A 17,599-nucleotide genomic window follows, 5' to 3' on the forward strand; every position below is an offset into this window, starting at 1 on the left:
TCCCCAATTCTGCCTCCCTTCCCTTTCCTTCTCCCTCTTCCCACCTCCCTCCACTTCTTCCACATTCCTCCTTCCCTCCTCTGCCTTCTCTCTTATGCTTCGACAGTGAGGTCATTTTACCTGTTACCTGTGGTGACTGTAAAAGGACCAGACAGATGCCTTATTGTCAGGGTGAGACTTATCTAGATGACACCCTAGCATTTTCTCAGGTGCCTACTATGCAAGTTAATTCTTTACCTTTTTGGGTGGCGAGATGCCAGTGATAGGCAGGAGTAGGGCCCTCTCCCATCCCCCAACGCTGCTTAGTTATCAGGGTCCCTAGGTTGTGAAGTTGATCATTGAGCAGTTTTTGATGCAATGGGAAGAGAGGAGGAACCAACCTTCTCTCCCCTCACCCAAGAACAGTAATTCCTACAGACCATTTCCAGCCTGGGTCTCCTGATCAGAGAGCATGCCAATGATGATACCATCCCAGTTTCACCTCACTTTGGGATAGAAAGGGAAGCTAGCAGAGGAAACACGAAGCCAATGAACATCTCCCTGTACAGCTGTTCCCTGGGCTCTTAAAAGAGTCTTCTCCTCCAAGAGTTATAGAGTATATGGAGTGAGAAGGCATTGTAGAATTTAAGCTCCTTGAGGGCAAGGGCTGTTTCCTTTTTGTCTTTGTATCCCAGCGGCTCTCAGTGCCTAGCTCATATAAAGCACTCAATAAATGTTTATTGATTGACGATCTCCAGCACCAGCATGGGAATTTACATGTAACAGGTACTTAATCAATTGGGATGAATTGCTCTTGAAGGAGCAAACTTCGACTTATCTTCAGCTCTATAAGCCCCTGGACTGGAGACACTCTCATTCCTCAGCCCTTCCGCTAGGGCACTGAATGACCAGGGGAAGCCTTTTCTTAACCAATAGCATTTTATTGTCAGTTATAAATAGTCTCCATTTATTCCCTATGTACAGTTGTAAAATAGTTTATAACCTTGCACCCTCACCCACGGTTCAGCATCTTTCTATAAACTCCATGAAAATTGAATAGGAAATGAGTCTCTTTTCTCAGCCTACAAGCCCAGCTTCCACATGGAAAACCCCAAGAAAAGAATACAGTAGAGCAGGCGCCACGCGCTACACAGTAGCAGAAGATGGGAGGGAGAGGTTCCCCCCCCTCCCCAGGGCTGGTCAGGAGGACAAGCTCTGCAAGATGTTGGTGATGGACCAGTGCTGTCCAGAGCACTTCTGCAGCACCAGCTGGAATCCAAACTCATTGTCGCTGTTTTCCTGCAGCTCAAGGCAACGCTTGGATCTCTGGTTCTGGATGGGGCCTTCCTGAAAAGTGAGAGCCGAGAGTTGATTCAGGGGATAAGTGCAGCCCAAGAGCCGGTTGTGGGTATAGAAAGCAAGGTGTGAGTGTGTGTGTCAAGGTACAGGATAGCATAGGTGACAAGTCAGGGCAAGGGAGATCCCTTTTCTTCCTTTCCTGTCTCTGCCAGGGAAATGGGGAGCTATAGATTATCATGACCACCATATTCAGAGGGGGGATCCCTAGTGGGATGATGATGATGATAGCAGCACCAATAGCATTTATATAGTGCTTGAAGGTCCACAAATATTATCTCCTTTGATTTTCACCACAACCCTGTGGAGTAGGTGGTATTATCCTCATTTTACAGATGAAGAAACTGAGGCTGACAGATTTTAAAATCAGCTGGTAGACTATGGCCCTGGAAGCATCAAAGAATCTCAGTTGGAAGGAGCCATATTGTCCAACCTATATGTACTGGGGGGGGGGGCGTGTGGTAGCTAGGTGGCACAGTGGATAGAGCACCAGGCTAGGAATCCTCTTTACAACATGCCTGAAAAGCAGTCATCCGGTCTTTGCTTGAAAACCCCAAATTAAAGGGAAACCACTACCAAGGCAGACTGTTCCACTGTTAGAGAGCTCTAACTGGTAGGAGGTTTATGGTGGTATATGGTGTAATATATTTGTCTCAACCACATTTCTTCCACACAGCTTTCTAGCAATTTTTATCAAAGGTTGTTTCCTAGGTAATTTATATTTTAGCTTTATCAAACATTGCTAAAACTAACCCCCTTCATTTTAAACATAAGGAAACTGAGGCTTTTAGTAAGAAGTGATGTATCTTAATATACCAGAGCCAGAATGTGAACCCAGCTCATCTGACTCCTGACCCAGTGTTCTTCCACTTTACTGTACAATTCTCTTATGACAAAGCTAGTAGCGGTTGGTAAAGGTCAAACTTGAACCTTTATCTTCACTCTCAGTCTGGTGCTCTATCTCTTCCAGGGCTCTTCTTGATTTCCCTAAATAGTCTAGGTTCTCCCTCAGCACCTTCTGAGGTGAGAATGGAGAGAGGCACTTGTGAAAAGCTCCATGGGATGGTTTCAGAAATGGTTCTCTGACTAGGAGCACTGGGAGGATTCTCTGTGGCTGCTTGAGTCAATCTTGAGGAATGGCTGCCATACCAAGCCATTTGCATTAACTGATCTGGGCAATCCTACTAGACTTTAAGATCAATACTTTTCAATTGTGTGGATTTTGCAACTCAATATGGCAACCAAGAAAATGATTATGATCTTAGGCTGAATTAAAAAATAAGGAGGTCATGGTCTCATTCTAATATGCCTTGGTCAGACTATTCTTTCTTTCTTTCTCTCTCTCTCTCTCTCTCTCTCTCTCTCCCCACACACACATATGTATATATGTATATATATACACACATGTGTATATATACACATGTATATATGTATACACACATATGATATTCCATCTGGAGTATTATATATATACATACACATATACATATATATGTACATATGTATGAATGTATATATAAAAGACTCCAGATGGAGTATCATGTCCAGCTCTGGGTACCACACACTAGGAAGGATATTGATAAGTTAGCGAGAATCCAGAGATGGCAACTCGGATGGTGAAAAGCCTCATGAAGGTCAGTTCAAGAAATCAGCAATGTTTAGTCTAAAGAAGGGAAACCTTGGCAGGGAGGGTGATATATATGATGTCTGTCTTCAAATATTCTGAAGCATTGTCATGTAGAAGGATTAGCCTTGTTTTGTTGGATGCCAGAGGGCAGATCTGGGTGGAACTTGAAAAGAGGTAAATTTAGGTTTAATACCAGGAAAAACTTGATAATGATCAGAGATGTCCAAAGGCGGGACATGCTTCTTTGGAAAGCAATGGGAAGACTTTCCTGGCAAGGATTGGGTGACTACCTTTTATGTATTTTGTAGAGAGAAATCTTGTTGAGTTATTGGTTAGGCTCAATGGCTTCTAAGATCCCTTTCCACTCTGAGATCCTGTGGTTCCATGATGCAACTTAACTGTGGGCTACATCTGTGATCCTCCTCTTCCATCACATGGTACTAACTTGGGGGAGCAGGGCTAGCAATATTTGCTCCTTCCTTTGGTTTTTCTAAGTTTCTGAAGTTGGCCAGGGCTCTTTCTGCATGTTAACGGCCTGTGTGTCTGTTGAATGTTGAATATTCTCACACTACCTTATCCCCCTGACCTATGAGGCAGGAACAGGGTGTGTGGTGTGTGTGTGTGTGTGTGTGTGTGTGTGTGTATGTGTATGTGTGTGTGATCAGTAGTTCCCTTGGAGTTTAATCTTCATTCCCCATTAGACAAACAGGTAGGGAAGAGTTGGCAGTTTGACTGAATAAAATGACAGAATAAAATAAAATAAAATAAAATTAGAATTAAAACTAAACACTAGCCCCATTAACCAAGAGGGACAATACCCAAATGACTCTGCATCCAGAGTTAGGTGAAGAACTATCAATGGAAACATTACTATCAATGAAGAGAACCTAGAACTAGAAGATAGACTCAAGACCTGAGTCCAAGCTCCGGTTAATAGGAATGCAGAAAGTAGACCTGGAAGGGATGTTGGAGATTTATCATTCCAACATTATCATTTTTACAGACGAGCAAACTAAGACCCAGAGAAATGGACTTGCCCAAAGTTGTGAAAAGAAGGGTTGGGATTTGAACTCAGGTCTTCTGATTTTGATTAGGGTTAGGGTTAGTGTTCTTTCCAGTTCACAATGGCAGTGCCCTCTGCCTTTCACAGTGATTGTGTCTGAAAAGAAAAAGATGATCGTATCTAAAAAAGGTTTTTTAAATGGAATGTGTGTAGGTTCTGCTGTCTACCATCTGCTCCTTTCAGGGAGATGTGTTTATAATAGCAGGTCCTTGTGGTCAGGGAGGGTGTCTGGGTACACATCGAAGTCTGAGTAACCAGTACAAGTATGGCGCATACCTGTCTCAGATAACTTGGGAGTATGGTTTACTGGAAAGAGCACTGATCGTGTAGTCAGGACCACAGTACAGTGAAAAGAGTGTTCAATTTGGAGGTGCGGCACCCGAGTTTGAATCCCACCTGTCTCACTATCAGCTAGATGACAAAGAGGATAGGACACTGGGCCTGGAGACAAGAAGACCTGAGTTCATATCTGACCTCAGACAAGTCATTAGCTATGTCACCTTGGGCAAATCACTTAAGCTTTGTTTGCCTCAGTTTTTCTCATCTGTAATACAGGGATAATAATAGCACCAGCCTCCTAGGGTTGTAGTGAGAATCAAATGAGGTAATATTTTAAAGTACCTGGCACATAGTAGGCACACCTAATAAATGCTTGGTCCCTTCCCCTGTATGACCATGCTCAAATTACTTCCCTTCTTGGACCTTCAGTCTTTTCCTCTATAAAATGAAGATAGTTAGACTCCAATCCCCTATTTCATTGGACTACTGTAACGATTACACTAGAAAATGCATAAAAATATAACATTAGTATAGATTGCCATTGAGATATGAGTGGTGTCTATACACTGCAGGCCCTCTGTGAACTTTGATGCTGGAAGAGGTGGGACATGGGAAGATGTGGGAGATCTCCGTAAAGTGGTGCAAAAGGAATAGAAAAAGTGAATTTGGGTTAACTTTTGTTGGGATTAAGACCAAACAAATCTCAATCAATGGTTCATTCTCTCCTGATTGCTCTCTCCACCCAAGCTTAATCCATTCCATTGACCTTCAGGGCCTTTGAAACTAGGCTGGCTTTGGTTCTATGAGGCTGAATGGAGCTGTTGGGCCATCTTTTAGGTCTTCAAAGGGCCTGTGATTTTCCCTGATGCACAGAATCTTTCTTGGCAGAGTGTGACAGTGACAGACAGGACCCATTCTTCAAGAGGGGAAACTTTAATAATAGCTCTTCTGTGTCTCAGGATATGAGAGGCCACTCTCAACCAACGAGCCATGGGTCAAGTGCCCTCTCCGGTCCCTGGCCCCTATAGAGCCCTGTCTTACTCCTTGAAATCCAGTCCAAGGACCAGTGGGTTTGGAATTCCCTGCATATGGTCCCTAAGACCTCATTGGAACTTCAGGACCTCCAAAAGTTATTGGTCTACATGGGTGGAGTTTTGGGAGATTCACCCACTTTAGGGTGGGGGCAAAGCCCTATTTCCAGATTCACGGACCCTAGGCATCCCCTCTACAACTTTTCTAACAAATAGCCATCCAGCTTCATTTGCTTGAAGACTTGCAGTAATAGGGAACTCACTACCTTTCAAGGTAGCCCATTAAAGTTTGGGACAACTGTAATTGTTAGAAAATGTTTACTTATATTGAGCTGCAATCCTCCCCCCTGAAATGTCTAACCATTCCTCTGAGTTCTGCCCTCTGGGATTGAGTGGAACAAGGCTGATTTCTATCCCACTTGACGGTCCATCAAATAATTAAAGGTATCAAGCATATCACTTGAAGTCTTTTCTTCTCCAGGTGAAAATTCCCCACTTCCTCTGGAAAGAAAACTGGATTTTGGTTTGGAGGATTTGGGTTAGAATCCTAACTATGTTATTCATTACCTGCGTGTGACCAGAAGCAAGCCACTTAAATTCTCTGAGCCTCAGTTTCTCCTTCTAATAATAATAACTGAAATTACGTCCTGCTTTAACTTTGCAAAGCATTTTCCATTTTCCATGATCTTACCTGAGCCTCTTGATGGCGTGAGGGATCAGTTCTTCAGGTATTATTATCCCCATTTTACAGATGAGAAAGTGAGTGTCAGAGAAGCTAAGTGACTTGTTCATAGTTACAAAGTGTTAAAGGTAGAATTTGAACCCAGATCTTCCCTGACAACGAGTCTCATCCTCTATCCACTGTGCCTGCTGCCTCTCAACATGATGATAGAGTTGGACTAGATAGCTTCTGAGGTCCATTGAGTTTTATTTGAATTTATGATCTTCCATGGACTGTTCCTTACATGACATGGTTTCCAGACCCCTCACCATGCTGGTTGTCCTCCTCTGGTTGGTCTATAACCTGGAGTATCTAAAGTAGAGTACAATACTCTGGATGTGGAATGATCACGACAGAAAACATTGCCTCACTCATTCTGGATACTAGCTTTCTGTTAGTTAAAACTGAGATCTCCTTAGTTTTTTGGCTGCTACATTAAAAAAGACAAACATTTATTAAGTATCTACTATGCGCTTAGCACTGGGCTAAGTGAGTTACAAATATCTCTATGAACCTTATAGGTATATCATAATCTCCATTTTACAGATGCAGAAACTGAGGTGGGCAGGGTAAATGCGTTGCCCAGGGTCACACAGCTAATGTGTCTAAGGCTGGATTTGAACTCAGGTCTTCCTGACTCCAGGGCTATATCCATCATACCTCCTAGCTGCCTATATTGTTATACTATGGACAAATTAATATTTCAGTTCATTAGTCCATCCTGTGCCTGTGCAATTAATTTCTCAAGATATAATTGTGGGATTTTTATGTTTATTTGTATTCAATCTGTTAAAATCTCATTAGATTTATCCCATCATTCCAGCCTTTGGGGATGTTTGTCAATCCTGATTACAGAATTTATTATGTTAGAAATCTGTCCCACCTGCCACTTCGATAAGGATGCCATCTTGATCTTCCTGTAAGTCATTGGAAAGAACGTTGACCAGTACAAGGTCAAGGAAAGATTCTTGGGGCCCTCCACCAGAGACCTATTTTCAGGTTGTCATTGATTCAAGAGCTGCCAACATTTGGGCTTACTTAAGTCAAACCATTTTGAATCAGCCTAAATTGTACAATCTACTTGGCTCTCACCCTTTTTCCATCTGGCCCACCAAGATAGCATGAAAAACTTTGCCCAACTTATTACTGAAATCCAGGTACACTGTGTCTGTGACATGAACTACCAGGCTAGCAAATGACCCTATCCATAAACAAACAATGAATGCATAAACAAATGAACAAACAAATAAATTAATGGAGAAGGAAAATGAGGTTTGTTTGGTATTACTTGCCTTTGACAAATCCATGTGAGATTTTAGGATTCACATTTCTTTTCTAATTAAAGAAATTAAATTAGAGTCCGAGCTGGAAGGCACCTCAGAGGTTACCTAGTCCACCCCTCCCCTCATTTTGCAGTGGAGAAACCAGTGACCCTGTCAGATGAATGGCTGGTCCATGGCAGATGCAGCATTTGGACCCAAGTCATTTGTCTGTAAATTGAGTGCCCCTTCTACAAAATCACGATGCCCAAATTATACCCCGTAACAGTAGGTCAGCAACGGTTGGCGCAGGTTCACTGTGGGATATAGGTTTGGTGCTTGGGCTTCTTCCATCTGCTCTCTGCTCTTACACATTTTAATTCAATTCAACTCAACATGGATGTAACAAGCACCACTATGTGCTAGGCATCGTGATAGGAAATGGGGTACAAAAAGAAAACAGAATATTGCTGGACCTCAAGAAGCTTACAGTCTACTGTAGGGAGAGCACTCCAAGCATGCAGATCTGTGAAAGTCATGCAGGTAGGAGATGGAATATTTGTCTGCGGAACAGTAACCAGAAGGGTTTGTCTGGTATGAGAAGGGGCGTATACGGGCCCAACAATGAAGGCCTGTTGAGTGCTTCCAGACACTTTCAGCTTAGTGCACATGGCAGTGGGGTTGGGGTGGAATTCAGATTTCCTGATTCACAGATTATTATTCTTTTTTATTTTATTTTATTATTTATATTATTATTTCTCTACAACAAACAGCCAACTGCAACAGTGTGAGAGTCTGCTGTGTACAATCCTGACCTATATGGTTCATGGACATTTCATGGGTGTTTCCAATGAGGTTGGAAAGTCCTTATGAGTAGGGGCCATGCCTGGTACTTATTGCAATCATGATGATTATCCATCTGGGTCCCCCCCATCCAATGGCATCTAACACAACCCAGTGCTGTGGTGGGGGTACTAAATCTATCTTAAAAGGACACATGAATTCCAATGACTGTATGTTCTTGTCTGATAACACATGTCCCAAAAGTCTTGGTGAAGTTTTAAGCTAATAAAACTTAAATATGCTCTAACATTAAGACTTTTGGGAGACAGAATATTTGGAAAGTACTCAGTACAGCGTGTCTGGAACATAGTAGGTATGGAAATGCTTTTTTTGATGTTAAATATTTAAAAAGATAAATTTAAAAAGATGTTCTAGAATTTCCATAGGATCATAGTTTTAGGGTTAGAGGAGACTCTAATTCCTTCATTTTATTGATAAGGGAGATGGAAGCCTAGAAATATGAAGTGATTTGTTCAAGGTCACTCAGGTAGTAAGGGATTTCCAGCTCAGGTTCTCTGCCTACAAATTTAATATTCTTTTCAACCTGCTGCTCTCCTCAGTTTTGCCAGGAATCAAAGTCTACATTGCCAACCCATATTTGGAATAGCTTACCTCCTTCCCCTTTTTGAAAATCAGGACTACATTTGCCCATTTCAAGTTTTATGGAAACTCCTATTTTTTGGTGATTTTTTTTCAAAGACTGCTGACGGAAGCTCAGAAACCTCATCTGCACATTCTTTATCCTAGAATGTAGTTTAATGTGGGCCTGGTGATTTGAATTCTTTGAGAAGGAAGGGAAGGGAACAAGCCTTTATTCAGAACCTACTATCTGCCAGGCACTGCGTTCGCACTTTACAAATGTTATCTTGTTTGATCCCCGCAACAACTCTGGGAGGTAGGTGCAATCATGATGCCCATTATACAGTTGAGACAACTGAGGCAGACAGAAGTTAATTGACTTATCCAGGGTCACACAGCTAGGGAGTGTCTGAGACCAGATTTGAATAAAGGTCTTCCTGACTCTATTGTGGGATAAACACCAACTCCTCATTCTACTTAAATTTCACTTGTCGTCCTTCAGCCATTTTTCAGTTGTGTCCTATTCTTCACGACCCCATTTGGAGTTTCCTTGGCAAAGATACTGGAATATTTGCCATTTCCTTCTTTGGCTCATTTTACATACGAGGAAACTGAGGCACAGAGGGTTAAGTGATTTGCCCAGGGTCACACAGATAGTAAGTGTCTGAGGCTGGATTTGTACTCAGGAAGATGAATCTTCCCAATTCTAGGCCTGGCACTGTGTCTGCTGTGCCTCCTAACTGCCCTAAATTTAGCTTTCAACTCTCTTGTTAAACATTTTTGTCCTGTCCTTTCTAGATTTCCTTGGTAGGGGAAAAAACCCAGAAGCAAAATAAGAGTTCATAGTATCATAAATTTAGAGCTAAAGTCAATTGGTCTAGCTAACTGGGCCAATCCTCTTTAGTTTACAGATGGGGAAACCAAGGCCCAGAGAAGTTAGGTAACTTTCTCAAGGTTACAGTGATAATACAAGCCAGAGGCAGGATTTGAACCCTGATCTTCTGCTCTTTCACTATACCACACTACGTTTTCTCTCTGATGTCAAATACCCCAAGTCCACTCCCTTCTTTGATCTTTCTTTTGCCCCTGACCTAACTGAAAGCATCCTTGTTGATGCCTTAGCATTCATCAGCAGTCTCAGGTTATACTTACCAGAGCATCTCTCCTTTGCATTCACCTTCAGTGCTTGCTTCCATCTTTTGTTTTTCTTTTTAAAAATCAGAACTAGTCGATGAATCAGCTCAGCACCCACCCCGGTTCTCCCAGACAGCTCCTTTTTTAAATTCCTCATCAGAAGCATTTTTGTTTGTGTTGTCAGAATTTTGTTCTGGAGCTCATCCCATTCCTCTCGGGCCATCCTCCCCCCACCTAGGATCTAAAGCTGAACGTGCCTGTTAATCCTTTCTCTGACCTCTTCAAAATCAGATCTCACTGACTATGATATGCTAGGCCAGCTGAGTCCATCTCCCTATCTGGGGAGCTTAGCAAAGGTTGGTTTAGACTGTTACAAGAGAATTATGTCAGCTACCATAGAGAATAGTGCACTTGACAGGGAGTCAATACACCCGGAGATCGAATCCTTCTCCTACCACCAACAGCTAAATGACCTTGGAGGAATTATCTTGCATCTCTGAGCCTCAGTTGCCACATCTGTCACTTGAGGAAATGGGAATAGAGGCTCTCTGTCTACCCACATTCAGGTCATCTGGGTCCCTTGAGGGCCCTTCCTAATGCCCTACCCTTACTTCTGTCATTTATAGGTGACCAATCCCATGATTCCTAGGTTTGGGGATTTTCAGAGCACAGATTTTTCCTCCCCCAGGAGAGCACAGTTGTTTAGCTTACCATCCCAGCCATCTAAATTATTTGTGCAATACTTACAACTCCAGGATCTGGAAACCCACAATACTTTTAATTAAAGTATTTAAATAAGGGCAATTAAACCTGGCAGGAGAAAGGCAGTAGCACACAGAGAGCTTAATTGGAATGGAAACCAAATTAAATATGGAAACAGCATTAAAAATACTCAAAAATGGAATGTATGGAATTAAGAAGTCTAATAATGCTCCCCACAGCCCATTTCTCATTTTCCAGCTTGGTTTTCACCTCTGCCTGGGCTCAGTTCTCCCATTGTCTCAGGGGTCTTAGAAGGAGACCTGCTTTGCCACAGGGTTTGGGTTCAAGATGGTCTTGACAGAAAGGATTCCAGGGCACATCATGCTCCAGTCAAAGGAACAACTGGATCTTCCTCTTTAATGTCGTGTGACCTTGGGAGAGGCTTTCCCTATCCCAAGGTAGTTTCTTCAATTGTCAAATGAGGAATCATCCTTTCCACCCAGCCCTGTCTAGGAAGTAGCATTGTTCTCATCAGAGTGTCTCCAAGCCCCACCTGGGAATGCTTTCCTGGAGAATAGGGCTTCTTCACCTGCAGTCTATGAACTTATTTTAATATTTTAATAACTCTTTCAATATAATCAGTTTCCTTTGTAATTCTATGTATCTTATTTTATGCATTTAAAATCATTCTGAGAAGAGACCCATAGTATTTACCAGCCTACCAAAAGGATCCATGATATAAAAATGATTAAGAACCCTTAATCACATCTCTGGCATGGGGATCCCATTAAGTTTCAATCCCAGAAGGGGATCCTTGATTATCCTGGATATCCCAGCCACTTCCAGGACTGAGTCCTCCATGTCCTTGGTCTATGGACTTTGTCTTTGGGCCCATTTCTGTGGTACCATCTTGTATCCTTCTCCTGGCAGCAGCCAGATGGCATGGTGGAGAGAACTGGGACATTGAGTCAGGAAGAGTGAAGTTCAAACCCTGCCTCAGACACTTAGTAGCAGCATGACCCTGGGTAAATCACATAATCTCTTACTGCCCCAGTTTCCACATCAGTAAAATGGAGATGATCATAGGCCTCACAGGCTTGTGATCAAATGGGTTAACACATAGAAAATCCTTTGCAAATCTTAAACTGCTATATACATTTTAGCTATTATGAGTGGCATCAGAAGGTGAGTGCCTTGAAGTCAGGAACTACCCAGATTTTAAAAATTTATATCTACGGTCCATGGCACATTTTTTATTCTGGGCCAGATCTTTGATTCATATAGGGGATTCTCAGTAAGAAGACTCTTTCTATCAATGCAAATGAATACCTGATGGTCAGTTTACAGTCTTAGAGTATTGTTTGGGCCACTGAGACATAAAATAACTTGCCTAGTCACACAGTCAGTATCAGTGGTAGGCCTTGAACCCATGTATTCCTGACACTGAAGCTGCTTCTTTATCCACTACGATGCACTCCTTTTCTTGGCACATAGTAAGTGCACTCCAAATTCTTTAAGATTGACTACTTGACCCTAGGACACTCAATGGTCACAGTAGAGCTTTGCTACATCATCAGGCTACCTCTCTTCCCTTTTTCATTGGCTTGGACTAGTACAAGTAGTTGGATCACTTCAGTATGGAGGGATTCCCGGAGTAGACAGAGAAGAAGGATGTGAAGGAAGATTCAGAGTTAGCCCTGCCTGGAAGGCACCCCCTTGGTAACATCATCCTGATGAAGTGATTCATGGAAGCTGCCTAGGAAGCCTGAGCCTTGTAACCTGTTTCTGCCAGCATGCTCAGGTGAGAAAGGGGGTCTTGTAATCCCAAGGTCACACAGTCTAAGAAGGCAGAGTTCCTAGGTTCCTAGCTTAAGAGCTGGAAGGAACTTTAAAGGTCATTTGGTTCAACTCCCTTGTTTTACGCATGAGGGAAGTATGATTCAGAAAGGTTAAATACCATGCCCAAGGTCATCCAGGTAGGACATCAATGGAAGGGTCAGGATTCCAATGCAGGTGCTCCAAACGCAGCACATCATCAGCCAGTAATTGCTGGTGAGGGAAATTGAACCGGCCACATTGGTAATTAAAACCCCCACTGCAAAGGAATAAATGGGGTTCCTGCCTTGGGTAGTGGGGGAGCTCCTAGACTCATGAAACATTTGGGATAGAGGTGGCCTGGGAGATCACCTAGCCCTATCTCAGCAGGCTGATGTGGAAACCTGGGCTTTGGCAGGGGAGCAACTTGCTGGTCAAACGGTGCTTTAATCAAATGAGAAGAGAAATAAAGCATGTCATAAACCTTAAAGCACTATGTGAGGGTGATGATGAGAATTGTTATTATGGGCAGAGACTATCAAGGGTGATGAGCTGGGATCTAGAGTCCTTACCCTGCTTGTGCAGAGGAGCTCACTGTAACTGACTGCAGGGGCTTGGGTGGGAGGGAAGCGGACCACCCCTGAATTAAAAATAAAAAGGGAAACCTACGCCAGCCAAACAAGGATCTAGCAGGCCACTACTCATGTGGTACAGAGTGCTGGACCTGAAGTCAGGAAGCCCTGAATTCAAATCTGGCCTCAGACATCTACTAGCCATGTGACCCTAGGCAAGTCATTTGACTGTGTGCTTCAGTTTCTTTATCTGTAAAATGAGCTGGAGAAGGAAATGCAAATCATTCTAGTATCTCTGCCAAGAAAACCCCAAATGGGGTCTCTCAGAATCAGACATGACTGAACAACACCAATTTAAGCTACAATGAAATATCAGGTATAAGCCTTTTATTTTTTTTAAAAGATAACTTATGTTTTAATTCCAGTGCCTTCTATCGATTAACTCCCATTTCTCCTGTCTGTAGCTTGTTTGTGCACAGTTGTTTCATGCTGTTTCCCCCAGAGTAGGGACGGACTGTCTTTTGTCTTTCCTGGTATCCCCAGGGCTTAGCACAGTGCTTGGCACATGGAAGGGTCAGGATACAAACCCAGGTCCTCCAAATTAACTCTTTCCATTGGCAGCCAATGGTGAGGTATTGAGGCAGTTAAGTCACCCACAGAAAAGGAATAAATGAGGCTCCCCCTACACAGCTACCTTGAGTAGTGGGAGGACTCACAGACCCATGAAATATTTGAGTCAGAAGGGGCTTTGGGGATCACGTTGTCCTAGTCCACATTATGCTATTATAGTAGGCACTTAATAAATGTTTGTTGACTAACTTTTTACATAGCTTTAAAGTTTACAAAACACATTCCCCATAAAACCCCATCAAGTAGGTAGTATGACTTTTATCATCATTATTTTGTAAAAGGGAAACTGAGACTCAGAACAATTAAGAGATTTATCTATGGAGGCTTAGTAAGTGGCAGAACCGAGATTTGAACCCAAGTCCCCCTGACCCCAAGCCGGTGCCTACGAGGCAATGCATAGAGTGCTAGGAAGTCAGGAAGACCTGAGTTAAATTCAGCCACAGACACTTCTTATCTATGTGACCCTGGGCAAGTCCCTTAACCTTGTTTGCCTCAGTTTCCTCAACTGTAAAATACATGTTGTTGTGAGGATCATATGAGATAATAATTTTAAAGTTTCTTATCACAGTACCTTTCACATAGTAGATATTCTATAAATGCTTATTCCCTTCTCCTTCCCATAGCATAATTCCATCTCTTCAACACCTTTCGTCTCCTCCTCCCACTCTCTCTCTAATCCATCCTTCCTTCACACAACTGCTACATTTATCCTTCTGATGTACAGATATGATGGGTGACTCACTCACCTCCAAATCTTTGGTAGCTCCCCATTGCCTAAAGTGTAACATACAAACTTCTTAGCCTTCTGGTTATTTCTTTATAGCACCAGGTAGGATTTCTTACCTTCACAGGCCAATGGGGACTGATTTGGGTGGGGAAAAGGGAGGGGTAAGTGGCATACTCAGCCACTAGCTTGTGAGTTTGGGCAAGCCACAACCTCTCTGACCCTCAGTTTCTTCCTCTGTAAAATGAGGGTGATTAACTAGACAATCTCTAAGGTTCTTTCCAATTTTCTACCTGTGATCCCATGCACTATTTCCCGCTTGGGCTGGGATCTTTGGAAGAATCAGGAATGGTTGCTGGAAAACACTAATTTGCTTGAGGTTGGATTGGTCATCCTGCATCAGCTACCCCAATCAGAGTAGAGATGCCAACTGAGTCTCTTGGGAAGGCTGAGTACCTCCTCTGTGACCCAGTCCTTCACTTTCCATCCCATTTTAACTCTTCTCATATAGCACACTCCCCCAGAAAAGCTTTTCTTGCCTCCCCAAAATGAACAGACTTCTCTTATTTTGATCTCAAGCACCTCCAATTGGGGCAGCTGGGTTATCTGAGGGAGAGCAAAAGGGTGAAGGATCTGGAGGAGACACAACTAAGCGGCAGCTGCAATACTGAGCTCACTGCAGAGCCTCTGAGGTTCAATTCATTTGGCAATTAGTCAAAGAGGTCCCTGGGAAGACTCTTATGGAATTGTTATTTAAATAATTCATTGTAATTTAACTTTTAGAACTGCAGAACTTAGGAGCTGGAAAGGACATTAGAGGTCATCTGATCCAACTCAACCCCCTCTTTTTACTGAGGCCTTAGAAAGAGAAAAGGGCTTGCTTGCCCATAGTCACATAGTCAGTCAACAATCATTTAAGTGCCTATTATGTTTCAGGCACTGTGCTAAATTCTGGGAAAGGAAGGAAGGAAACCAGCATTTAATGAGCAGTTAACGTGTGCCAAGCACTGTGCTAAGTGTTTTATAAATATCATTTCATCCTCACAACAACCATGGGAGGTGGGCACTATTATTATCTTGATTTTACAGTTGAGGAAACTGAGGCAAACAGAGGTTTAAGTGACTTGCCCAGGTGATGAAGTTAGTAAGGGTCTGAGGGAAAATTTGAACTCAGGTTGTTATTCTGTCTCCTGGCCTAGTGTTCTATTCACTTACCATATCACAGAAAGGTAAATGACAGTCCCTTCCTTCAAGAAGCTCACGGTCTAATGCCACAGCAAGCTAGTAACAGGTCAAGTTAGACTCTGATTCTTCTGAACTGGATCCATCTTTAATTCCCCTTCCTGTTTCACTGAATAGAGAGTAAAGCCTTGAGAGCAGAGGCCCTGTCTTGTTCTCTCTGTATTAGAGGCAGCCTGAGAGTGGACAGAGAGCTACACCCCCTCCTCCCAATCTGGAAGCCTCATTTCAAAGGCCTTCTCTGACACAGCCTGGTGGTGTCACCCGGGCCAAGGCAGCTGACCTCTCAGAGTCCTCCCTCCCCTCCCAACTCTCCAAGACTGTAAATCTCGAAGAAGTTACCCAATTGCTCAAGTGGAGAACTCTCTATGCCAATGAAATCACAGGGCCAGCTTGGCTTAGAAGATCTTCTCTCTCCCTTTCTACCTGTGGAAGATGCTTTATCCTCCTTTAAAGTCCCAACCAAACATCCATCCCCCCTTCAAGGTGCCTTCCTGTTCTGACTGGGTGATAACTACCTTATCTCTAGGACCCTACACCAATCAATTGACAAGTATTCAGTAGTTATCTACTGTGTGTCAAGGGCAGCTAGGGGGTGTAATGGCTACAGCACTGAACCTGGAGTCAGGAGAACCTGAGTTCAAGTCTGGCCTCAGACACTTACTAGTAGTGTGACCCTGGGCAATTCACTTAGCCCTGCCTGCCTCAGTTTCCTCATTTGTAAAATGAGCTGGAGAAGGAAATGGCAAATCACTCTAGTATCTTTGCCAAGAAAACTCCAAATGAAGAGTAGGACATGACTAAAAAACTACTGAACAACAACAGAAATCTAAACAGAGTGAGGAGTTGATATTTATTTTACAGTGGATAAAATGTTAGTCCCAGAGTCAGGGAGACCTTGGTTAAAATCTGATCTCAGACATTTCCTGTAAAGTGTCTCATGACTCAGACAAGTCATGTAAACTTGTTTGCCTCAGTTTCCTCATCTGTAAAATGAGCTGGAGAAGGAAATGGTAAACCACTCCAGTATCTCTGCCAAGAAAACCCCAAATGGGATCATAAAGAGTTGGAATCAATTGAAACAACTGTACAACAACAACTGTGTGTCAGGTACCACACATTAGGTTCCAGGGATAAATAGACAACAAATGAAAAAAACTCTGCTCCCAAGGATCTAGAGACTATGCTCATTCTGTTTGGCCCCAGAGGGGACTGGCGGCAATGAAAAGTAAAGAGGCAGATTTCAGCTCCACGTCAGGAAAGACTGACTTCCACATGAATAGGGATAGTCTGAAATCGAGGTGCATGTTCTCCCTCCATAGAGGTTTCTAAGCCAAGGCTAAATATTTGGGGGTATTTTTTAGAGGACATTCTTGTTCAGGTCTGGAATGAACTAGAGACTCCTAGCTCTGACACTGTTTGATCATGTTTGAATAGTGCTGAGCATGGTATCTCACACTTAGTCGACATCCAGTTGAGGCTTGTTGCATTAATTGGGCTTTGCTTACTTATTTATTAAAGCCAACCTGCTAGGACCTCTATTTGGAAAGGTTGGGTAGCAATTAGCATTTGAAAGCAATAACACTCTGTTTTTCTCATTTGGACTAACCTAGTGCCAGTGAATCCACAGTCAGATGTGCAAGAAGATATCCATATTGCCAATGTAAACCCCATCCATGACAGAAGTCCCAGAAGGGATTCTAGGAACGTGATCATGCTGATTATCTCCTCTAGGGCAGAGTGCAAGTGGCAGAGAAGGAAACCTACACTTACCTAATCCATCCCTGCTCTTTTCCTTACTACTTGTGTGTCTTTGATCAAACCACTTAAATTCTCTTGGCCTCAGTTTAGTCCTTTATGAAGCAGACGGCCCAGGGCATGAACCTGGATCTCTTGGTCCTTTGTCCTCTCAACTGTGCTACTTCCAGCTATCTGCCCAGAGCTGGCAAGCACCTTAGTGGTCATCTAGTCTTGCCCTAGGAAGGATTCCCTCTTCAATATCTATGAACAAGGTGTGACAGCTTGTCTTGTTGTGCTTTTGGATGG

At 43.0% G+C, this 17,599-nt stretch overlaps 1 protein-coding gene across 1 annotated transcript in view; it reads right to left on the minus strand.

Moving 5' to 3' along the window:
* Nucleotides 1-899: 899 nt before the first annotated feature.
* Nucleotides 900-17,599, minus strand: part of GALNT18 (polypeptide N-acetylgalactosaminyltransferase 18) — a 460,133-nt gene continuing 443,433 nt past the window's right edge. The window contains exon 11 of the mRNA XM_036763883.1: nucleotides 900-1,326. Within this exon, the coding sequence (XP_036619778.1) occupies nucleotides 1,180-1,326 (147 nt within the window). The 3' untranslated portion in view covers nucleotides 900-1,179. The remainder of the gene's footprint in view (nucleotides 1,327-17,599) is intronic.

This window comes from Trichosurus vulpecula, chromosome 6 (assembly GCF_011100635.1).
Source record: "Trichosurus vulpecula isolate mTriVul1 chromosome 6, mTriVul1.pri, whole genome shotgun sequence".
NCBI lineage: Eukaryota > Metazoa > Chordata > Mammalia > Diprotodontia > Phalangeridae > Trichosurus > Trichosurus vulpecula.